We start from the raw sequence: 23,866 nt of genomic DNA, 5'->3' as shown, positions 1-23,866 counted from the left end.
CTATCCTCAAACTTTACAACATACATAAAAATATTTTTATTTTCGAGGGAAGGAAAAGAAAGACCTGCTCAAGGTTGTTGGCAGTGCCATAAGCACAGCTAGCTTCCTATCTGTGTTCAAAGACACAAACTTCACAATTACAGGCTGGCAGCATAACTTGCTATGTATCTCAGTCTTAGAAAAATTAACAAGCTACCCTAAAATAATTTGAGCATCATGGACCTTTGCACTCATAAAGGATGGAGAAAATAAAATATACTGCAACAGAAAGAAAGAATGTCTCTGAGCTTCTCTGAGCTTCCCAATGTATTACTTGCCAAAGAAAAAGGGAGGTATAACATGTTTTCACACGTCTTCTGCTCCAAAGTTAAAAGCTGCACCTCCAGTAAATATAGTACATTGCAGTAGACACTGAGGTAAAATACTGGTACTTCAACCAGGTGGAATGGTAGCAGAGCAGGCAGTGATTCTTTCAGAAGTATATTCCCCTTCATCTGCATTTGCTTTGTTTACAAAAATTCAGCCAGTGGACCATGCAGCCCAGTATTTGCACATAGTTAGCTTGCCTAGAGTGAGATCAGCCTCACAGAAAACATACAAAATTAACTGCTCTTCAGACACCAGGTACGCAGCATGTATAGGTATTTAATTATCACTTTGGTTTGAAACAAGTTATCAAATTCTGAGGGATTTATTATTAGAATCTTACCACCTTATATATCACTTAGAGAAAAATTACCAGTAATATTAAGTTTTACAGCCAGATTCAAAGTTTACAGCTTTTTCCTTGGTGAAAGGTGCACATTGGCAGTTTGCTTTATATGTTGGCTAACAGTCAAGACTGCCTTGAAATCTGAAGGAGAAAGAGTTCTCTCAGCCCTAGTTCACAGGCTAAGCCCCTGGGAATGCCCCAGTCTTGTTCTGCCTTGAAAACTGTTTCAACACCCTGCAGAGCTCTCTAAAAGCCAAATTCAAAGTGGAAAAATTTATCTTTTATGATGTTCCTGTCTATCAGGAACTCAAGAGACACTTATTTTCTGGAAACATCTGCCTTTCCAGTAGGAGCTGAGAGTTTTTGAGCTGAGAGTGCCTCTCAGCACTGCTGATGCCTGCTCTGCCCGGTGTGCCATGAAGACAGAAAGCCAAGAAGAAATGATCTGAAACAGAGTAAGAAAATGCTACTTCCTTTCTATACCCTGTGCAAAGACATCATCATATCTACTAATTTTATATCCAGCAAAATCCTCCTCTGCTTGTACAAACAAAATAGAAGAGGGTATTTGCTTTGCTGTGAACACTATGTTCACGCCAAGGCTTCAGGAGGTGATGTAGTTAATCTTGAGATTTGCCAGTGAACACCATGGCAATAAGCTCCAACCCTTTTACTTCAGCATGGGCTGGTTACATGCACAGAGTGGCCCAGGTTGCTAAGGAGACCGGCTTGTCAGCTTCTGCATTTGTTGTAAATTCATCCTGATTTCATGCCCAGCCACACCGCTGTAGGATGGGAAGCACCTGAACATCATACAGAGAAGCAGACAACAGGACAGCAGCTGTCAGCAGTAATTGAGCTGCGGGTCACAACAGAATGGAATGAGGTGGGGAGGAATTCACTGGCCTGGCAAAGATGGCACAAACAAATCAGTCACACAAACTGGAGAGAATTTAGAGAAGGCAGTGATTAGGTATTCTGTGTGACTTACCACTTCTACAGAAACTCAAAACTTCACAGAGATAAAGAGGATGATTCGCACCCTGACAAGAAGACTTTATATTCAAGGATATAACTCTACCTGTTCTGAAATCAACGCAAAGATTTCTTTGAACTTCAGCAAGCCCATAAGTAGATCACAGGTGGATTTAAGAGAGAAGGCAGGTAATACAGAGAACTAGCTGTTATTTGTACCGTGGTCATACTGACTTGAGGGAAGAGAGGAAGCCACACACGTTCAGAAAAAGGAAAATATATCAAACCCTTTTAAGTTTATCCAGAATTATTACAAGTGCACTTACTTTCACTTTGCCTCACTATATACAGTGCACACACAAAGTAGAGCTGCAAGCATACAATACCAATCATAGCAATACAAACGTGCTACCTGGAGACAACTGCTACATAATCAGTGCTGGTGACCCACCCGCAGAAAGGAGTCTGGAGTTAAGAAGGTTGGTGCTCCTGAAGGAAGGCAGTGCTGTGCTCAGCTGACGTAGCTAACTAAGCAGCTTATGAGGTGTGTGAGCACAATGCTGAAAAGCACTGCGTATGTAAAATGAACGTGGCACAAAATTGTTGCCCTTGCTGCAAGGAGAACAAAATTGCTAGCTATGCAAGTCAAATGAAACAAACCAACTGAACTTCTGTGACCCACCTGACACCATGAAACCCAACTTAATTTATCTACGTAAGAAATAAAATATTAAATATTCTTCTAAGTCCTATGCAATGGGAAAAAAAATTCCTTCATTATAGCATTTAGCAGCACTGGGGACACTGAATTACTGAAGTGATACCTATCTATCCCTTCCTTGCTTCCTCTTTCCCTTCCTTCCTCTCTTCCTCACCTCCCACAAGCACATTTACAGAAAAAAAAATTAAATTGGTTTCATATTCCTCCATTTTCTTATTTGGATTAAAGTTCCTTATTTATTATCTTTATACAATTTTCCCATGGCATTTCAGAAAATTATTGTATTGTTAGAAATGTTACAAAAACAAAAAGTAATGAATATTTTAAATAATTTTTATGATTAATTATTATTATTAATGTTGGTTCATTGAAAATTAATCATATGTAACGTAGTCCATTGTGTTTAACAGCTGCTAGTAATCAATTTTTATTTTTAACTCACCCAAGTGAAACATTCCTGAGCCCCTTAGACTGGTCTGACAGCAGGCTATATTTGTAAGGATACATATTATCTTTTATGAGAGCAAATGATACAGTGGGGAAAAATAAGCTTCCAAGTACACAGATGTTTCAAGGCTTTTTTATACTTTAAGCCCATCACAGCTTCAACATTACTAATACTAGTGTTAACACATTTAATGCAGGGATCTCAGTGCAGGATAACGTGGTTGTAAAATTATTTTCTCCACTGTTTTGGGGGGTTTTTTTGTTTTGTTTTTTGAACCTTTTAACATGCAGCTAGGAAAGTTCTACAAGCCCTCCATGGCTGCTGCTGTTTAGATGAGAACAAAACAGAGGCAGCCCCTCCAGATCCCTCCCCAAGATGGTAGCCATGTTACCAAGGTTACTGACAAGGTTCTCTGAGGTTCCCTCCAGCTGCCATGTCCTTCTGAACCTGCTCCTGCCATGCCAACCCATGAGGGGTGGCCCATGAGGGGTCACCCACCACGGGGGCACAGGAGGAGGTGATGCATTCTGCCAGATCCTGCTCTGCCTCGTTTGTGTGCCATCTCCTTCAAAGCAGATTACAAGTAATTTTTCTGAATTCCACTGCTTTCCTTTGGGACTTCAAGCAACTTCAACATAACTCCTTCCTACTGCAGCTTGTTAAATTTTGGGTTTGAGAGCCACAGAAAATTAAGGAATAGGGAGGAGGAAAAAAACCCAAACAAACAAACCAGGGCAGAAACTGCCATTTCTTTTATTTCTTTATTCATTTCCTAAAGACCTGTGTTCCCCAAAAGATAACTGTTTGAATCATGTTAGTCATATTTCAGAAGGTGACATCTCAGAGTCACAGGCTTTTAAATAATATGATTTTATGTAATAATAATACCCTTTTTATACTGAGCAATGGATTCCTGCACTTTGTTATACATCAGCATTTACAAAATTCCATGCTTAGTTAGCATTGAAAAGTAGTGAAAATGCGTGCATCAGAAGAGCTAATTTTAGTTAAGAAGGAATTAGAGAAGAAAGGGAAAGAAAGAGACCTAAAAGGATGCTGACCTTGAATGCCATAATGCCAGCAAAGAGCTAAAAAATAAGATAGGCCGAAGTGTGACAGAATGGAAATATATTCAATAGTATGACTGCATTTGTTTAAAGTTAATAAAAACCAGGTTAGTTTTAGGCAGTTTTTCCAACTCAGTATTTAACTACATGTGAAATGTATTTACTATTTAATCGATTTCTTATCAATTTTTCATGTCTCCTACAACAGAGAGGTAAGAGAAAGCAACCCTAATCTACAGAAAGGAAGATTTTGTTTTACCAAATTCTAAGGTCTGAATAAAGCTCTTACTGTAATAATTATTGACTTCAGGGAAAATTCTGCTGTGAATCTTTACAAAATTAGATTTTTTTCCTGTACATATTTCTCAACTACATTAATGCAAATTACTTTTTTGGAGTGCTTTTTTACCAGTTTGGTTGATTTTTCTTTTGATTTTGCAGAGACACAGCTTGGTACTGAAACAATGCAAATATTATGCATTGTTTCAGGATTAGACTTATTGCACACACAAACATGATCAGATTTAAAGTTTAAAAAACACAAAGGAACACTGGGAAAAACTCCACAGTTTAAACTAATCGCCTATTAGTTCACTTCAGAAATTTACTGTGATACTCAGATGTACTGCTTTTTATCCCAGGAAGTATGCCTTGATTCAGCAGGGGGGAAGGAAAACAATCTGTTGTCTTTGGGGCAGTCTTACTGATCATTACTTCATCCTGACAGGATGGCAACAAACATCCAAATACGAAGTGGACACAGCTTTAAATAATACTGTGACATCTGAATTCCCTTTGAACTCAATAACAAAACAGAGCCAAGATTTTACCTCTGGTTAACTTATTAGTACAAAACCTTTACCAATGACTCAGACTTTCCCACTCTTACATGTCATGTTTCAACACAGAATTTTTCAAAGGATCAATGATATTTCAATTATGTTACTTTACAAACAGTAGTATGCATGCACCATTATTAATTTTTTAGCAACTACCTGTAAAATACAGCAGCGTATTCCCTTTGGTTTTAAATTGTCTTCAGCATCTCTCTTCCTAACTTCACGAATCTTTTCCTATTTCTGTTCTTAAAAATAGATTTGGGCCAAAAAAACCATACAAATTCTAACAGAGCCTGGTTCAAGAGTCAGGTTTCCACCTTGATCATGATAATATAATTTAAGTTTGGAAAAAAGGACAACTGCAATTCAATTTGAGCTAGATTTCATTCACTTCTGCACTGGAGGTTGAAAACAAGACATATTAAGGTCTAGAACTAGAGATATAAGGGCAGTTCAGTTCAAAAGTTTCAAATCTGATTTATCCTCCTACCATTCAACACAATTTATTTCAGAGTAACAGAAGCAGATTTTAGGTAACTTAAGTGGTTGGCAACTGGCATGCCTGTATTCATTGTTCCCTTTTATGCCCATCTGTGTTTGTAAATGTGTCATACTAATTTGGTTAAACAGAAACGATTGATTTTCAGTGAGTCTACGTTAAAGCTGCACTCAAACTCATCCTTGCCGAGTTCCTCTGCTGCTTCTACACAGCCTAATTTTCCTCTGTATTTCATTTTTCAGCAAAATTTTTGTTAATCACACACTCTGCTCAAAACAAACACTCAAGGACAAGTATTTTTTTTATCTGTCCTGCTTCTCCTAAACAAGCCTCATAGTAATCAGAAAAGAAGAGCCCTCTAAGATGTTGAGTCACTCAAAGCTGTTAAGCTGTTACTTTTGTGCTGATCAGTAAGAACACTGAGCTGAAGAGAACACCATACGTCATCCTCAGTTACTGCTGTTTTCCTATGATTTCAAGCAACTTGCCATAGAATCCCTTTGATACATTTTGTTGATTTGATCTTCGAATACAATGGTTTGCTTCATTACTCAGACTGCTCTTGATCCAGGCTGATCTAGTGATTCAATTTTCCAGCATTTTGTCTCTTACTTATATCCAGTTATTCCTGTCTGTCACCTTGAATATTCTTACAACATTCTTCTCTGGGTTCCATTTTCCTGGGATTTACCCTGGAAAATATTCCCTGTCAGCTTCATTTTACAAGGTTCATTTCTCCTGTAGTCTCTTCCTCCTAGGCATACTTTTTCATCTCCCTTCTCCATTCTCCCTTCAGATTAAATTAATCTTTCTCACTCTTAGATAATAAGAGGTCCCATGATTGCTTTATGCATTGACTGAGGTTTCTATGTTTCACACACAGATGTAAAAGTCCAATTAAAAAAAAAAAAAAAATCCTAGTCTTCAAGCTTTCACTTTCTCTGATTAATAGCACTTCCTTCCTGTCCAGTTATTTTATAGTATTTTTGGGTTTGTCACGGATTCTATCCTATGTCAAAACCTTTAGGTAGCGAGATTTTTCAAAGGTTAAGGGCTTGTCTAGTTTCTAATGAACTCACCACAGTCAGACCTAGAAAACACTGTTCCTAATAAACTGTTACCAAAGCCGGATTTTTCAGCTTATTGCAGTCCTAAGCTTTCATCTTCCACATATAAATTTGGCTCCACATTTTTAAAATACCAGAAAGATCCCCCATAAGTAAGGCAAGTGCACCTCACGTGTCAGTTGAATGATGTCAAACATATGAACACAAAGAAAGGAGCTGGAGTGACTTGAGCATGAGTATTATACAACTTGTCATTGAAAAGCCATTTCAACAACAGCATAGCAGATATCTGAGCATCTTACAGCTGTTTTGCAGATTGGTACACTTACGAAGACTGATTGGTGTAGCTTACCCAGGCATGCAAATGTGATATGAATTACTATGCTTATGGTACCAAGTCAGATATTTTGACAAACCTTTTCAGAACAGGAAGCATTCAAAGCTGCTTCTGTTCCTGATTCGATGTGCTATCACATGCCTTGGTTAAATTCCTGTTGTATTTTCAGGTCAAAATTTTTCAGATCAAAATCTTTGATTATTTCTTTGGCTTTTTAACTCAAGAATGAGTATTTTCAAGCAGGATGGGAAAATAAATCTGGCATGAGTACTGCGGTTGATGGCAATTATTCAAGCAAAACACCAAAGTAAAAATAACTTCTAATAATCTGAGTTCAATAAAATATTTCATAATATGCTCATTATTTTCTACAGGAGTATTTTATAAAGATTTCAGAATGTCTTCAACCAAGGTGATTCCATAAATAATGCTTGCACAGTGGTTTCTAAAATACCTTGTGTTGCCTTTGTGACGTAAACTGGTTGTTATGGAGATGGTGAAATATCAACCATTCTTTGTGAGACTGTGCAAGATCAATTTTGGATCCGTTTCAGCAGCTCCTTTTCTCTACTTAGCCATAATAAGCTTTCCTTAGCAACAGAAATAGATGTATAAAAAGTATAAAATGTTCTAAAACAAATGTCTGCACAATACTTTTAACTGTTTCACATACAGAAATAGACCTATGTGCATTTGTAACAATGCAAATTCTGTTCTCAAATTCCCCAAAATTCATGTAAGTCTAATGGCCTTCCACAGAAATAAGACTGCTACTGCTATTAAGGTTATACCACTTTCAAATAAACAAACCATTCTTTTTAATTCCCTAATTTTTAATTTCATAATTACATTATAAAAAAAGTATCTTTTTTTTCTAAATTGAGGAGGGCAAAGATTCATATCTTTCACCACAAATTTAGGGAAGATAGGTAAAGGACTTTTGTTCAATAGTGAGTAAAACTTTCTAGAGCTTCATGAAATAGATGGAAAAAGGTTATATCTGGAGAGTAGTATGCAAAAGTATTGTCTAGGATACTGTATTATTTTTCTCCATGACTATGTTAGTCATGTGCCTAAGGGTGTAGGTCCCTAGCCAATGATAAAGGGCAAAGAACACACAGCTAAATCAGGGTTTTGCAGAGACCTATAGCAGGACAGGAATGTGTCTGTAGTTAGAGGCACAGATAAGCACACCAAAACATGCAGTATTTGACTGACCCTCAGTTATTTGCAGATTATCTGTACTTATATGAAAATAATACAGAGAAGAAAAAAATAGATATTAGAAATCTATTTTGTCTATTCTAATAATATATTCAGTTTACTGAATAGTGGCCTAAATGTAAAGATATAAAGGAGAAATACAGAACTGGGAAGAAAAGATTCACTTTTCTCCTGCTCTGTGAAGCAGTAATAAAAATGTGCATTGCAGCAGATGGAGAGAACCCAGATAGGGTCATCTGCCTACCTCAGGAGCCATCCAAAAGGGTGTTCCCACTGAGGTGTTTCTACGTAGTCGTGTGCTGGTGAGCTGGGCTGAAACACCTGCAATAAAACATTTCAAGTCAGTTCAATTTAAGTACCAGGACAACAAACCCCAGGCACAGAAGTACAGCTGCAGAATGCCTGGCCAAAGAAGGTGAAGCATTTGTACAGAATTTTTTTTTATTAATTTCAGCTTGCTGTTTTCTTTCAGAATTGCCAAGAGTTTTTGTGAATGAGTCTCAGCTTGAAATATTTTCATTCAAGCTCAAAAATTCAATTGGGACTAAATATTACAAATTTCTTTGTGCAGTTTTAATGAGTACAAAGAGGAACTATTCAAATTAGAACCTGACTTTAAAGCTTCTGTTTCTGAAATTTACCCCCTGCACACCAATGGCTGGAAACTTGCTCACTAGAGTATTTGCAGAGACTCAGACTTGGTTAAATCTTTACCTATTGAGAAAAGAATAGAAATTCAAGCTCACAGTGCAGCTTGTACTTAGGGAGTTAAGTACATGGTTAAAACAAAGCCTGTGCTTCAGTGCTTTGCTGTCTGGGGCTGCACTACTGAAGCACAGCTGAAAAAAAAGGAAGAAATAAATAGAGGTAAATCAAACAACATTAACAAATCACAATGAAATTTCACAGCAAATCTTCTGTGCTTTGCTCAACATAAAATTGAATTTTAGCATTCAGGAGCATTCCAATAACTTGACACAATACAAATACTGACTTAAAAAATATTTCACCTTAACATGGTTTAAAAACAAAAAGAGTGGTCTGCTCCTATGGCATCACTCAGAAACAAAAAGAGGCAGGAACACATATTATAGTACATATGCTGATAAATAAGAAATTTGGACTCATAATTCACAAGTTAAATAATTGAACTCCTGGCTCCAAGATTCAGTTCTGTATTTGTGTTTCATTTTTCAGTGTGACTGGAAGCCTTCAGTGATTTCCTGAGTCCCACTGTGAAACTCAGGACCTCAGGAAATGGCTAGGACCTACAGTAAATCTCTGTGCATTTAACTCTCATCTCTCTTCAGCTAGCTTAATTTGTAGCTACCTATGTATGCTCCAAATCAGTACAGAATGCAAAAAGGCTGACTGATGGAGACAGTGCAAGAGAGTGTGTGAGAGTGAGCATGAGCACAAATGAATGTTAAGTTTCAGGCATTTTGAACTGACTTCCACTGTGACACTGATACAAACATATCATGCTGTTCTGAGCAGCTGAGGCAAGAAATGTGTGTTACGTTGAAAATGCAAAACATAGGCAAAAAAAGGTGCCTCAATTTAGGATATCTGTGTAATCCTCTCTGTGGCCTAATATTCATATGTACATCCATTAATATGAAGTAACTTTTTTCTTCAAGATTCTGTCTCATTCTATGGACAGAATCACTGAATAGGTATTTAATATTTTTAAATACCCACTCATTTCAGTACTAGTTATTTATTTAGTAGCTCCAATCCTACACTAAAGCTAAAATTGTTATTTTCTTTTCCTTTTAACAAAGTTTCCTTCCTTCCTCATCAAACAACAATTGTCATTAACATTCCTGCAAAATGGGAGATTATTATTTCCAGGGATTAACCTAAGAATATCCAAAGCACCCACTGTCTGGGTACTTAATCTGAGATCTTTCCTTTTTCAGGCATTAGGCATGCCTGAAGTAAAGCTGTAACTGATTTCAGCTGCAGTTCAAGAACACTTAACTCTTCTAAAAAGGTGGACAAGGTGTTTCAAAATGTCATCACACACATACACAATGAAAAAGTTCAGAAATAGAAGATACTGCAGTCCTAATAGTTGGATGGCAACAAATTGAAGACTTTTCCTTCTTCTGACAGTGTTGACATTTTCTAGTGCTACTGCTGTAACCTAAAAAGTAGAAAAAACCCTAAAACCTAAATGTGGAATTGCTGAGACACATGGGACCCCAGAAAGGTTGGAATTCTCAGTTTCCTCGAATATGGCACTTTGATTTATAGCACATTGATCTGCCTTTGGAAGCCAGAGCTCCAAGCTGAGCTTTGGCTGCAGCAACAGCCTCTGATATGTCTGATAAAAATGTTTTGCTTTGGGGAGGACAGCCAACTTTTCTCAATATGGAGTAGTTACAAACAAAGATCATACTTCCAAAATTCCCTCAAATGACAAGGGATCTTCCTTTCTTGTACTTACTAGGTCAGGGACTCACTTCAAATTTTTCTTCAGCCCATATGTTTCTCCTAGCACTATTTTAGTTGCTGTCTTTACCATTCAACATAATGTCTTGCTGTACCTACAAGATACAAGAGAGTATCCTGTTTCCCAGCTTACCTTTGCATCCTCAGTAAATTTCTTTGTTAAATTTGTAATACTGTGGCAACATTGGTACTAAATTTTCATTCCACTGCAAGACTTTGGTAATTTAAAAAAAATATTACTAATTGCAGGGTTTTTTGGCCCACCATTTAACAGTACTCTGATTTTGTGAATATTTGTCTTTAGCTTCATGCTCTGCTAAGCAAACGTCTGTTATTCATGCAATACTGTTCTCAGTTTGATCTCATGCAGCGTATGTTTTCATTAATAAATCATATTACTTATAATCTGTTTCTGATACTCTTAATACAATTTTCTATTCCAATACATGCATACATACATATCCAGCATTCTCTTATTTTTCTAAGTGCATGTTTAAAGGGAAAAAGAAATGCTGAACTGAGTTAAATTCTACCACTGAGACCCTTTTTATCTCTCTCTCTCCTATTCCTTATGATGTTTCCAGACTGTCAATGCTGAAATCTAACAGAAATAATCACAAATTAAATGGATGTTGGGTTTTGGACTCGAGGGACCATTTTAGCTTCTGCTCAGAGGGAACAAAAAAATGCTTAGGGCTAGAAAAAGTCATTTCAGACAGAAGACTGTTCCCTTTTCAAATGCAAAAGATAGACTATCTAAATTTTAATTAGGAGGACAAGTGCCCAGAAAGTGACATTCGTTGTGAAATGCAAAAGAGCTTTGTAAATAAAGAGGTACCTTCAGAACTATTTTTACTATTTTTGTTATGAAATTATTATGTTCAAGCTTTTAAGTTAGAAGTCTATTACTGATTTTTGGTTAGAATTTTTATTCTTGGGCTACTAAGTTCCTTCTCCCTTTTTTCCTTCTTAAAATAATTGAGAGTATCCCCCTGAAAAAGCCTCTCACTATGGCATTTTGCCTTCCCAGGGGAAAGTAAGCAGATGCCTTTGGCTAAACTGCACATATCAGGAAAACAAATGGGAAGTGGTCATTACCAAAGTCAACGAGCTTGACTCCACCTTCTGTTGTCAGAAGAATGTTGTTCCCTTTCACATCTCGGTGAATGATCCGGTTATTGTGTAAATGCTGAAGGCCCTATATACCAGCAGTAACAAAAATAAGTTTATTTCCTTATTTTAAAACAATTACCCTACTATTAGGGTATGTAATGAAGATAATCTGAACATAACTCTATAGAAAACATCTGTCCACAAGATTACATGCTTGACAGAACCCCTGCTGCTCTAACAGCCCCCATAATGTTGTCAACATTACCATACTTTATAAATGGAAATTGTATGTATGAGATGAGTAAACTGCACCCTCTGCTGTCATTACAAGCCCAATAAACATCCTTACCAAGAGAGCACCATATAAAATGTATGAGATGATAGCTTCATCCAACCTCTGGCCACACTTCAGCAAGCCTTTGACAAGCTCTGTGACAGAACCTCCGTTGCACAGCTGTGAAGGGAAGAATTTCAGGGGGGGGGAAGCAGTTACTAAATACACTTTTTTAGGCTGTGAACACCTACTGTGCAAAACTGCATTACCACACAAGTTTAGGAACAATCTTTTTTTCTTTTTCTTTTTTTCTTTTTTTTTTTTAACTTTGCTATTATGTATTTTGTCACCCCACCTTAGAACATATTTTATGAGCAGCCTGTGTGCTGCTCATAACATTAGTCAAAACATTAGGCATAGGACTGTATTTTGTTGTCAATAGAGGACTTATAAATCCAGTTTACATTCTTTGAGTATTTTCCCAATATTACATAAGTTTTGTTCTTGAAAACCTGCTTTTTTTGCAAAGAAAAAGCAAGACAGAAAAGATTGATGCTCTTGGTAACTGGGAGGCAACAAATTAGTCATTTTAAACTTTCACTCCATCAATGCTCCTGCTGGCAGGCAATATAAAGTAGACAGAAACCATATCTCTATCCTAAGATTTGATGGCATGTGCTGCCAACAACTGAGATGAAACATTCTGACCCAGAAAAGCAGCTTCTTGCAAGCATTTCCCATTAATGGGATGCCATACATCAAAAAAAAAGAGGAAAGAAAGTAAAATTAGGATATCTGTAAATATCCTATCCACACCATTACACCATTATTCTACTGTCTATGCAGCTATTCTCCTCTTTCTCTGTTCTTTTCTTACGTAAATATTTACAGCTATTTGTAAAAAAAAAAAAAAAAAGTGAGAGAATCGATTGCCCTTCTCTCATTCAATTTTATCCTCTAGACCTGTTTTCCTAACAAGCATCCTTACCAACACTTCTGCCATACAGAAATCACATGCATCCCAACACAAGTTCATTAGATGGTAGCAGTATTGAGATTAAAACACTATGGATTAAGTCAGGAGAATAGTATGAAAACAGAATTGGTACAAATTCTCAAGTTTTCCATCTCTCAAATAACAATTTAGGCTGTATTGCGCTGATCTCCAGCTTAGTACAAAACATAGAAAAGTATGCCTTTACTTCCAAAAAAAAAAAAAAAAGCACGCTGGTTGTTACTGAAAAATGATACAGACTGACAGCTGTTAGGTTGCACATGTTAAATGAATGTCTGGTTCTGAAAATATATATATCCCATAAATACTACATATCCCAGCTGTCAGTGCCACTGGTCTTGACAGTCAGCAAAGACTGACGATAAAATGAACTTGTCAAGTTCATTACCATTTGGTACCTAACAGTAACACATTAGAAAGTAGACTGATGCACATTTAGATGGAAAAACAGGGAAGCTTCAGAGTTATCTGTGCTACATCTACCCAAGAAACACAAAATCCTTATCTCTAAAATTCTGTATATAGTATATTGCATCATCATAAAAACATTTAATATCTCCACTTTTCATATCCTTCCTCATCCTAGGTATTTATCAGTGTAAGATCCAGCTTGTAGTGAGTAAACATGGCAAAACTGTCTAAAGAAAAAAAAATACACCTTTTTATTACAAATCTTGGAAGTCACACATCCAATTAGTATATTTCATCAAAGACTCAGGGATCAAAGTCTGAGTATTTTGTATATTCCCTTTTACTGAAAAAACATCATTAATTTATAAGACAAAAAGTACCTGCTATGCATACATAAATTTGCATATATAACAAGAAATAGTTTGCCTTGTCTGCTAAATTTATCTGTGTAAGAAAAATGCAATTTTTTAAATGTTAAATTTCTTTCAAATATTTTATGTCCACAAAAAAACCTCAGCTGAAATTAACATACTTAGCTGATAAAGTCTGTACAAACAACTAACTCTCTCAAATTCTACATTCAATTTTGTTACATGATTCTGTGTATCAATTACATGATTCTGCTTTATAAAATTTTTTTACGTGGAATAATACCACGTGATGCATCTGTCAGAGATGCTATATTTAATACTTTAATATATGCCATATATTTAAAAAGAAAACACATGGGAAACCAAGCCAAAACTCAACACAAATGCAGCAGGCATACAGTAAAAGAAAATACCAAAAACAACCAAATACTAAGGCTCTTTTTAATAGTCACTGAAATTTAATATTAAAACATACAGAAATCAGCTGTATTGTTGGGGTTCCACAAATTAAAGTAGAAGAAAAGATTCCAGAATAGGGAGTGAAATTTCTAAAGTGATCACTAACTAAAAAGTGCATGCTAACTTATTCTGATCTTGTTAAAATAGAGAGAAATGTTTGAATGGTCTCTTACTGCTTACCAATTTGTGCAAAGCTCTGCATTAAATAGGCCCAGAAGATACCTTGAAGAAATCCTCATACTGAAAAAATCTTTGGCAGTCACTTAAGTGGCAACAAGACCACCAAAATTCATTTTTCATTGAAAGAATGCTCATTGCCACTGAACAAGAATAGTTAACAGAAGGCATTTCTGTTCCTAGGTTTTCAGCAACAACCAGCTTCTAGTAGTGTTAAAATACCATAAAACAGATTTGCCCACTCCATTTTCTCTGTTCACTTTTGCAATAGGCAGGATGTTTAACTAACCCCCATGTTACTACTGCATCAGCTTTTGCATTCTCCTCAAGTGCTTGAGCTCTCTGGAAGTTAAAAGCCTTTTCATATGTTCCCTCTAACATGAAAAAAATCAAGTTGCTCTTAGACAAACCATTCTTATCAGAAGGATTTGCTTGCCTTGGAGGCAGAATGCAGGAAAGTGAACAGACATAAAATGCAAGGACATGCCCTATTAAACAAATTCTAAGTTTGGATGGGATTTTTCGACAGCAGGCTACCACACATCATCTATCACCAGTCTTTTGATTAATGGCCACAATCAGAGAATCATGAACACCTGTGACTCTACAAGCAATAAGAAACACAAACCAAGAAATATTTGCTAGTTAAGATATAATGTTATCAAAATGTTTTTACCTCAAGTACTAGCCAGAGCTGTCCTCCCACGTACTGATCTGCTTTGTAAAACATCCCATAAAATCTAACAACGTTTGGATGATTGGGAAGAAATTGCAAAATATTGTATTCTGCTTCAATTTCTTCATCTACATCCTAAATAAAAAACACAAACACACAGAACATATACAGTAGGTCTATACAAAACAAGAACTCTTGTGGATTAAAAAATACCTTCTTTAATTTGTTTGTACTTTTAAATGGTTTTACTTTATCACAGCTGAAAGCACACAAATAAAACTGTAATTTTAATCCCCACTGAATCATTCCACTTCTGCTTTTTGTACATACAAGGATGTGCAGTCAGTGTAAAGTAATCAGTTGTTCTTGTAGGATTCTTTTAGCATGTAATACACTTAACCAGAAGAGTAAAAATTATACTCAAATTTGCTCACTTGTCTAAATAAGATATTTACACATATATTATTTTCTAACCTCTTTGTAAACAAGCATATTTCTTATTGTGTAAACTAAATGTAAATACGTGAACCTGTTATTCTTTCTTCTTTATATGGTCATCAGATTGGACCCAGCAGGGGACCTTCTCACAAATCCTCAAAGGGGACATCAGTAAAAATAAAGACATCTTTATGAGGAAAAGACTTAAACCAGAATCAATTAGAAACAAAATAAAACCCATAGAATACATAACTGTTACTAAATAGTTGTTAAAAAAAGAATTCTGTGACAATTACAAAATCCTGTTTAATAGCAGCACAGAGGCCACAACTCAGAACAGTACTGAGTCTTCCCTTGTTTCTGCAAATACTGTTAAAAATTAAACTCTCTCTTTTTTTCACATTTTGACTAAAAGGATATAATCTTATTTACCTCTTCAGATTTATATAAGAGAAAACCAATATGAATTTCAGTAGTGGTCAAAAACAGAAACGTATACCTTTTAGTAAATAACTGTAATGATCAAACTCCGATTTGATCCAACCTGAGCATCTGCCAACTAAATCTTCCATTCAAAACTAGGGCCTTGGTTCTCAAGAGAAGCTAAGCATTTAATACCCACTTAAACTGGAGCTGGCAAAGATCTACCTCTGAGAATTTGGACTGCACTCTTCCGTTTTTTATCTTAACTATTGTCTCACAGTATTATCCACTCATAAAAAATAACTAAAAAATATTCTAAAGTTTACAACAGTACTTCTGTGATGGAAAAAGTAATTCTTTTAGGGAACACACAGAACAAAATAAGAACATTAAATTTAACAGCATCTTGAATTTTCCATGCTGTAGCAGGTCCCTGAGAGGAATGCCTCTGTGCCTTCAACTCATTTGCATGCTCCAAGCACAGAAACGTAAATTTGTACCAGAAGAATTACATAGACCTAAAAAGGAAATTAGGCAACTGCTGTCTTAAAATAACATACAAGATGATGAAACTGTAAGTTGCAACTTTCAGGTGCTGGTAGCAAACTCCTCTCAATGTGTTCTGCATAGCTGTTCCCTTCAGGATGCTTTCAATATCTTACACATTTGACTTATATTTCAACTCTGAGAATTCTTTTAACTGAACAATGAACAGGTTAATAATTTTTACTTACACTGATAGGATCCAGAATCTTTACAGCTGCCAGACTCCCATCTTTCTTATTGGTAACCTTATAGACTTTACCATAGGTGCCTTTCCCAATAGTTTCTATAATTTCCCAGGTATCTGAGGGATCGGCTAATGATTCCAGTCCAATCATACTGGAACTATATTGAAACAATCCATACAATGGCTTCCTGAAAAACAAAGCAGACAAGCATACAGTAGGAAGCTCTAAGTAACTCTGTACTCAAGAAGGCATTTTGTGCTAAAAGAAACCAAATATTGTCTTAATTTGAGAAGAAATACAGGAAAAATCACAAATCAAAACAGGAAAGAAAGGTAATATCAATAAGTGAAGGAATGGGAAAAAAAGCACTGGACAATGCTTTTCTTTGCTTTGATATACTTTTTACTTCTTTCAAATTTTGCCTCATACATTGAATCATTCCCAAGACATTTTAAAGAATTCTGACAAAATCTGATCTCTCCCTCTACCACATGCTTTTTGAATAGATATGTTATACAACTGTTATAACACAGCTCATGACATGAGACCCTGGTTTTTCTGCATTCAAAAGCCATGTCATGCTTCTAACATACTTTTATCTAAAGCTCTCTGGTTAATTGCCAGACAGGCATTTGGTAGTTACAACATTACATCAGATCTGATCTATTCTACACCCTGGCCACGTAGAAGTTGAGACTGGGATGGATGGTATGATAAAATGCAAACCAGCATGACTACAAGCAACAGATACACCACTAGGGTGACATCACTGGAGATATTTCTCAACAGCTGCATTTATCTCTATCTCTGTGTTTTAGCTACACTGCCTGACCACATCTCCACCTTCAGGATATCTCCTGGCCAGGGGAGTCATTCCCCCAAACATCCCTAAGTGATGTATAGATCCCTGCAGCTTATGCAAAGGGCTCCTTTTACCCTTGGAATTACACAGATGGAAAGTTCTGGTGATTAGGAAAATGACAATACCATTTTAGTATTTAATTTTGTCTAAACCTAGACATTGTCCCTGGAATTGAGAACTGGAAATGGAGAAAAGAAAGATAAAGGTTAAGATGATATTAACTTAACATTCTTATGTAACTCTTTGTTAGAGAAAATGACTGATTTGTGGTTTCTCTAAGAAATAAACTTATTCAGCTTAAATCAAGCCATACATATCTAAATGAGTCTGCCATCTGTGAAAGTGCCCATTGTGCACAACATAGAAATCCTTATGACATTTCTATGATAGATGTTTTTCAGTGAAAAAAATAAAAAAGGAAAACAATAGTATCTGCTATTATCTTCAATATTTTGAAATTTGCATTATTTTTAATACAAAGTGTAAACATTAAAGGAAGAAGCTAAAGTTGCGAACTGAGTTTGTGTTTTTTCTCTTTTCTGATTTATTGAGCTTGAGAAAATAAAATTACCTTGCTTTAACAAGGACTGCCATTTACTTTTATATTCACAGCGAAAAGTTACAAAAGAATGCAACCATTTTTACAACCCCCTATCTAGAAGACCTTAACACTAAAAAGTTGAAGGTGAAATTTATTTAAGGAAGAACTTTCTCCTTTCATAGAAACACACCACGCTCCACGCCTAACACTTTTCTAGGCTCTGAAAATAAGCACAGAGTGGCTTCTAGCTGTGAAAAACTTAGCAATGCCCTCCTCAGAGGGAGCTACAACCTATTAGAGACCTACTGATTATGAGTATTTCATGATCTGACACCAGCTGCAGAAAACTTCTGTTTTCTGTTCCACGCAGGCAAGCAAAATAGCCCACACCAGATGCATTACACTTTGGAAATCAACTCTACTTGGTGGGGAACATCTTACACAAAGCCCTTAGAAGCTGCACACATGCTATTCAAGGAGTGACTACAAGCCATCAACAAGCCTGTAGCACTCTACCAAACCCTTTTTTGCATACTTGGAAGAGATAGAATGCAAAGCAAAAGTAATGACTACTTATGGAGTCTAATCAAAACTTCTTTGAGGCTGAAAAAGGGCAAAAAGTGTGATTTTTTTTATAAGCAGAGATAATATACTAACTTAAAATAAATCTTGTAAAAGCTGACCAACCAAGACAAATATAGGATAAGGCAAAAACTTATTAATAGGCATCAACCATTGACAGAGATTCTTAAATAAATCCATGAAGAGAGATACTTCCCATCAATAAAGTAAATTTCTTTGTTTTTTTCATAGTTTTTTTATTTTGAAAACCTTTATCAATGAGAACAAAGTCAGAACAGGCATGACAGACTAACTCACATAGCAGTCAGGCAAATGTACTACTTAGGATTTACCTACATTTAAAGAAAATATTTCTCTGTAAGATTGACATTAGAATCAGTGCTCACATACTATCAGCCCTTAACAGTATCCCTAAGGCAAACAGACTACAAGTATTGTTTGATATCAAAGACAATGTAAAAGAAATATGGGTTACAGAAAGTGCACAACTAATTTTTTACCCTTTGAACTACAGCCTTCCAATTGTTTTCAGTGGCTCTAAACATCCCCAAAATAGCCATCTGGAAAATTAAGTGGTGTCCTAGAAGTTCTACTGTGATCTTCACCTATGTTGTGAAAAAATCCAAACCCTATAGAAGTACATGCAAATTTTTTATGATATACCTACTTCTGGAGTAAAAGCAACCTTTTCTTACAAATTTATTATTACTGTTATTTTTCTCAGAAATTGTAGGGGCAAGAGGGACTCATAAGCAATAAAAGCAGTACCAGAAATGGCTTTACACTTACTCTTTATTTTCACTGCTGCCTTACTCAACTTCTACAACAGTGATTTGACTGTTGTCTTCCAACACACACCCTTTTCTGGCTCACAGTAAAATGGGACATCTGTAGAGGTTTTGATACTAAGAGCCTCACTGCTGCCTGTTGCTTTCTAACAATCATGCTATACAGTACAAGACAGTTCTAAATTCTGATACAGCTGGGATATAATAGCAATACTAGTGAAACAAAATTGAACATACTGTTTCCATTCAAGCAACTCATGCACCGGGCTAATTTTTGCAACGTTCTGTTAGTCTAATCTGTCTGTGCCTCTTGTGAAACAGCTGCCTCATGATCTTGCATCTACATATACTGTGGAAGAATAAGAATGTCATATTCAAAATGAAGGTATGTCACTATTTGTAGAGAACTCAATATTGCTTCCATACTAAATTAATAATTCAGGATAATTTAGAAGGCAAAGTTGATATTATCACTTTTGGCTTCACCCAGTCATGACATTCTTTTCTCCTGACACTCTATTCTTCTGGCTAGTAATGGTCACACCAACCAGCTACCTAAGAAGCAATTGTTAGAGGAATTAATGAATCACTGAAAGGCACAAGAAAATCAATAGTCAGAACAGCTTCCCCTGTTGGTCTTCTCCTGCTGTTTCTCACTGGCTAGGTTAAAACAAAAAGGATGTCAATATCTTGAAATGAACAATACAAAAGAATCCATCAATACACTATCTTATAACTGTTCTCAATTGGTCTCAGCAAAAGAGACTGCAAAATGTGATGTGCATAGTTCTCTGGGGGAGAAAGGTCACTGGTGGAAGGAGAAGAAGGATAAAAGAGTGTTCAAAAGCTGTTATTGATGCTATACAATTTACAAGCCAAAAGAATTATATTTTAAATAATCACTAGACAAACATAATGGAAAAGAGGACAATTGTAACAGAACTATTATTATTTATAGATGAAAGTTAGATCCCTGAAAACACTCCTACTAAATTCAGTTCACAGAACAAGTCTCTGCCTCTGTCAGAGTTTTCAAAATGGAGACAGAGAGAATGTAACTGGGAAACATGTTCTCCCTTCCCACATACCCAAACCTTTTTAACTTTTTACTAACTGTGCTGACATATACTCTCTTTCTCTGCATAAAGTCCTTTAAATTCAGGAATATCACTGTTAGTTTCTTCCCTTCTGCTTTCTTTTTATCGATGAACTAGACAATCTAAGCTTGTAGACCTGTAATATCAGCCTCAGGCCAGAACACAGTGATAACCAGCAGCAATGGATTGGGTTTGGATGCTAGTGCTAGGGAAAGCACTGTTAATGTTTGCCATCTTGTCTTGTTTGTGCTTCCAGTCCATCATAGCATGAAACACAACCCCCTTACTAGGATTACCCCACAAAACAGCTACTGACATCATGGCAGAGAAATCTAAATATCACCACCTTCTCTATAAATAAAAAGAAACACTTATTTTTGAACATTTTAGTTGAATGGTGAAAATTTCACACCACTGCTCCTAAACCAGTTCTGAACCACAAGCATTTGTAAGATTGCAATCTTAGTTCACATTCTTGGAACAAATGTTTGAGTTTAAATCAGAAAATTCTGCATGGTAGGGAAGGTGTATGTGCCTAGTTGCATGTTTTCATTTAGATTCATTGCATCACAACCTGCTGCACTAAAAATTTTTATAAGTAAACTATTTTTGCACACTTGTATTTATGAATAAAGCATTAACCTTTGTGCAACAATGTTGGGTCATTTCTGTATTGTTCAAAAAAATCAAAGAGAATACTACTCTTGTTAAATCCTTGTTATCATCCTGTTTCATAAACAGATTTAAGAAGCACATGGGAAAAGATAAAAGTACAGCTTGTCACAGACCAACTCCCCTGAAAATCTAATGCTCATTTTATGGGGTATGCATTTTCAGTTTTTCCTGGAGGCCTGTGTCAAATCAGGAAGTACTGACAACTCTCTGCTAGGTCATAAAGAAGTTCTTTTACTCCAGAACTATTTAGCATCTCATCCTGTGACTCCCAAGCAAGTGCCACAACATTCTTGATAAATTTCTATCTCCAGCGAGGTCCAGGTAATGCTACTGACATGTTGGATTCTCTGTAACTGCATCTTCCCAGGAATTCATTCTGAAGTTGTTTCTCTCTTACCACAGACTCATGGCTTCATGTCATCTGCTGGCCACAACTGTCATACCAGTTTGCTTCACCTCAAGTCATTTTCTAGTTGAATGGGACTTCAAACAGTGTAATATTAACCTTGAAGACATCTGCTTAGCATACACAAAATAGGGCCAGGCACTTTGACTTTAATTAAACACTGATGCAATCTATTGCAGAATCAAGAACAGAACAAGCAACCAACTGGGTTCTAGTGTAGGAAGGTCTGAAGGATGAGGGTGAACTCACACCATGCCATAGTTTTTGATAAAAATTATCACTGGCACTTCAGAAAGTTTATTGATGCTTTGATTCTTCTATCTAATCTTCAGTGATGCAAATGATATTATAATTCTCTCTATTAGAATTATTTAGTCCCACACATCTTCATAGGATTTCATAGATCCATCATGCTTTGTTCCAGACTACTAAAGCTGAATTTCTTAATTGAATAAGCACAAAAACTGAAATGCAGCTAGAGGTGAAATGTATCTTTATGAAAAGATTCAAAAATAATACTTCACAAAACTACAAAAGACATAAAGCAACTTGCCGCTTGATAAAGCTGTATCAAAAATTTTTCTCGTACAAAATAAAAACGGGGGAATTATGGAGGATTGGTTAGCCGAACAAGGGCATACAGACTTGACCAAAGTTGCAGACAACTTAGCAAGGGTCAGAGTGCAAGCTCTCTGACTTGCTGAGGTTGTACAAGTTCAGCAGTTTGCAACCTTAGAGTCACAAGTGTCCTTGTACGTGCTGCTCAAGTGTCCTTGTACATGCTGCTCAACACATTGTGGTCAGCAAAGCAGGATGAAGAAAAGGCTGTATCAGTGAATAAAAGTAACAGAGAATGAAACTAACTTTCAAATTAATACACCAATCATGAGCTCAGCTTTTGCAATATGTATGAGCTAATTAACAAGAGTATATTAACCTGAACTTGGAATACAATAAATGAGTTTGGTGGATTCTTATATTAAGCGTCTCCTTCTTCCTCATCGCGACACTTGCCCAATGAGCCATTAAACTAGTTATAAATATTGAAAGTAATTGATATATATTTTAAATTTAGTACCATAATCACAATTATTCTTTGTTTCCACTGATGCCCCAAAAGACAACACCTGCTGTAGCTATGTTAGAATTGATTGCACAATTCTATGTGTGGAACAAAAAAGTATAATGGATCCAGGACAAAATTCAACCTGTACTCCCCTCAGAGGGACCACTGCTTATAGTTCATTCCTCTAGCTTGACATAGATTTGCATGAGAATTATAGAAAGTTATTTATTTGGAGGATTTCTACTCTGTCAAATCTGAATTCAGTCTTCACAAAACTTTGAAAGAATTTTCACTAAAGTTCAATGTAAATATCCCAACAGCAGTGTTAACATGGAAGTTAAGCAAAAAATTAATCAAGCTGAGGCAAATAATGATTGCATAATTCTCAGAGGTGACTAGTAAAGCAAACTTGCATTGCCCACTAAAATGCAAGAATTTTTGTTTTTCTTTCATGCAATCAGCAAAATGTATTATTAATGGAAAAATGACACTTCCAAAGTTTCCAGAAGGAACTGTGTACTTACGAAAAGTATAATGTAAGCTGATACCAAATGAGAAAAGTGGATTCAGTTACAAAAGGCTAAACAGTTTGCTGAGATTCAAATTATTGCAAAAAATCACTTCCTGCACATGGTAAACCAAGTATTTTTGCAGAGTTGGCTTATCCTGTGAGGTACAAGTTACCTTGCTACTAACAGAGAAACCAAGAGGAGCTTCTAGTGAAGTTTTTTGACTATCTCTGAAAATAAAGCCCCACCTTATTCATAAGAAACTGCAACACATTTCATTTGTTTGACTGCTAAGTAACCAGTTCCATATCTACAACTCTAAGGACAAAATGTTGTAAAATTTATATACCTAATTAGTTAAAACAATATAGATCATAATTACTACATTATAATTGTAACAACGAAAGCCAGAAAGACAAAAAAAATATCAAGCAGAAATTATTATCCCAGACCAGAACCAAATATCTGAAAGCCATTTAAGATCAACAACTCAACCAGGAAGTTCTGATCAGGGGCATTTCTAATGCAAAAAACTATTTATATTAGCCAGCTAATTACAATTCCAACAAGTAAAACATAATAAAGCAGTTACAAATGAGTAACAGCTAACACATCAATTTCACCTCAGGCTGGGTATTCAGTGCTAAAAAGATGTTTATAATCCCATGAGCCCACTCAGTTATAAACTTCAGGTGCCAAATCAATTGACTAGGAGCTTCAACCCCATGTATGGAAAATAAATATCTAAGACGGTTTTCTCCACCTCCGTTGGCAGCAATTTAACAAGGCAAACAAAATGCCTGTGTTAAAGAAGTTAAAATTGACATTTGAAGCTTTATAACAGAATAATAACCCTTATACCCAAACCAGGCTCTTCACTGCATTCTAATCAGAAAAGCTTGATAT

At 36.0% G+C, this 23,866-nt stretch overlaps 1 protein-coding gene across 1 annotated transcript in view; it reads right to left on the bottom strand.

Annotated features, from left to right (window-relative positions):
* MYO3B (myosin IIIB) overlaps nt 1-23,866 on the bottom strand; it is a 183,681-nt gene that overhangs the window by 142,586 nt on the left and 17,229 nt on the right. The window contains exons 2-7 of the mRNA XM_030454152.1: nt 18,176-18,240; nt 16,438-16,621; nt 14,843-14,977; nt 11,809-11,913; nt 11,445-11,544; nt 8,134-8,210 (exon numbers count right to left, since the gene is read on the bottom strand). Of these exons, the coding sequence (XP_030310012.1) occupies nt 8,134-8,210; nt 11,445-11,544; nt 11,809-11,913; nt 14,843-14,977; nt 16,438-16,621; nt 18,176-18,240 (666 nt within the window). The remainder of the gene's footprint in view (nt 1-8,133; nt 8,211-11,444; nt 11,545-11,808; nt 11,914-14,842; nt 14,978-16,437; nt 16,622-18,175; nt 18,241-23,866) is intronic.

The sequence above is a fragment of the Calypte anna genome, chromosome 7, assembly GCF_003957555.1.
Source record: "Calypte anna isolate BGI_N300 chromosome 7, bCalAnn1_v1.p, whole genome shotgun sequence".
NCBI lineage: Eukaryota > Metazoa > Chordata > Aves > Apodiformes > Trochilidae > Calypte > Calypte anna.
Note: the sequence above shows the minus strand (reverse complement) of the source record. Positions and strands in the feature narration are given on the sequence as shown.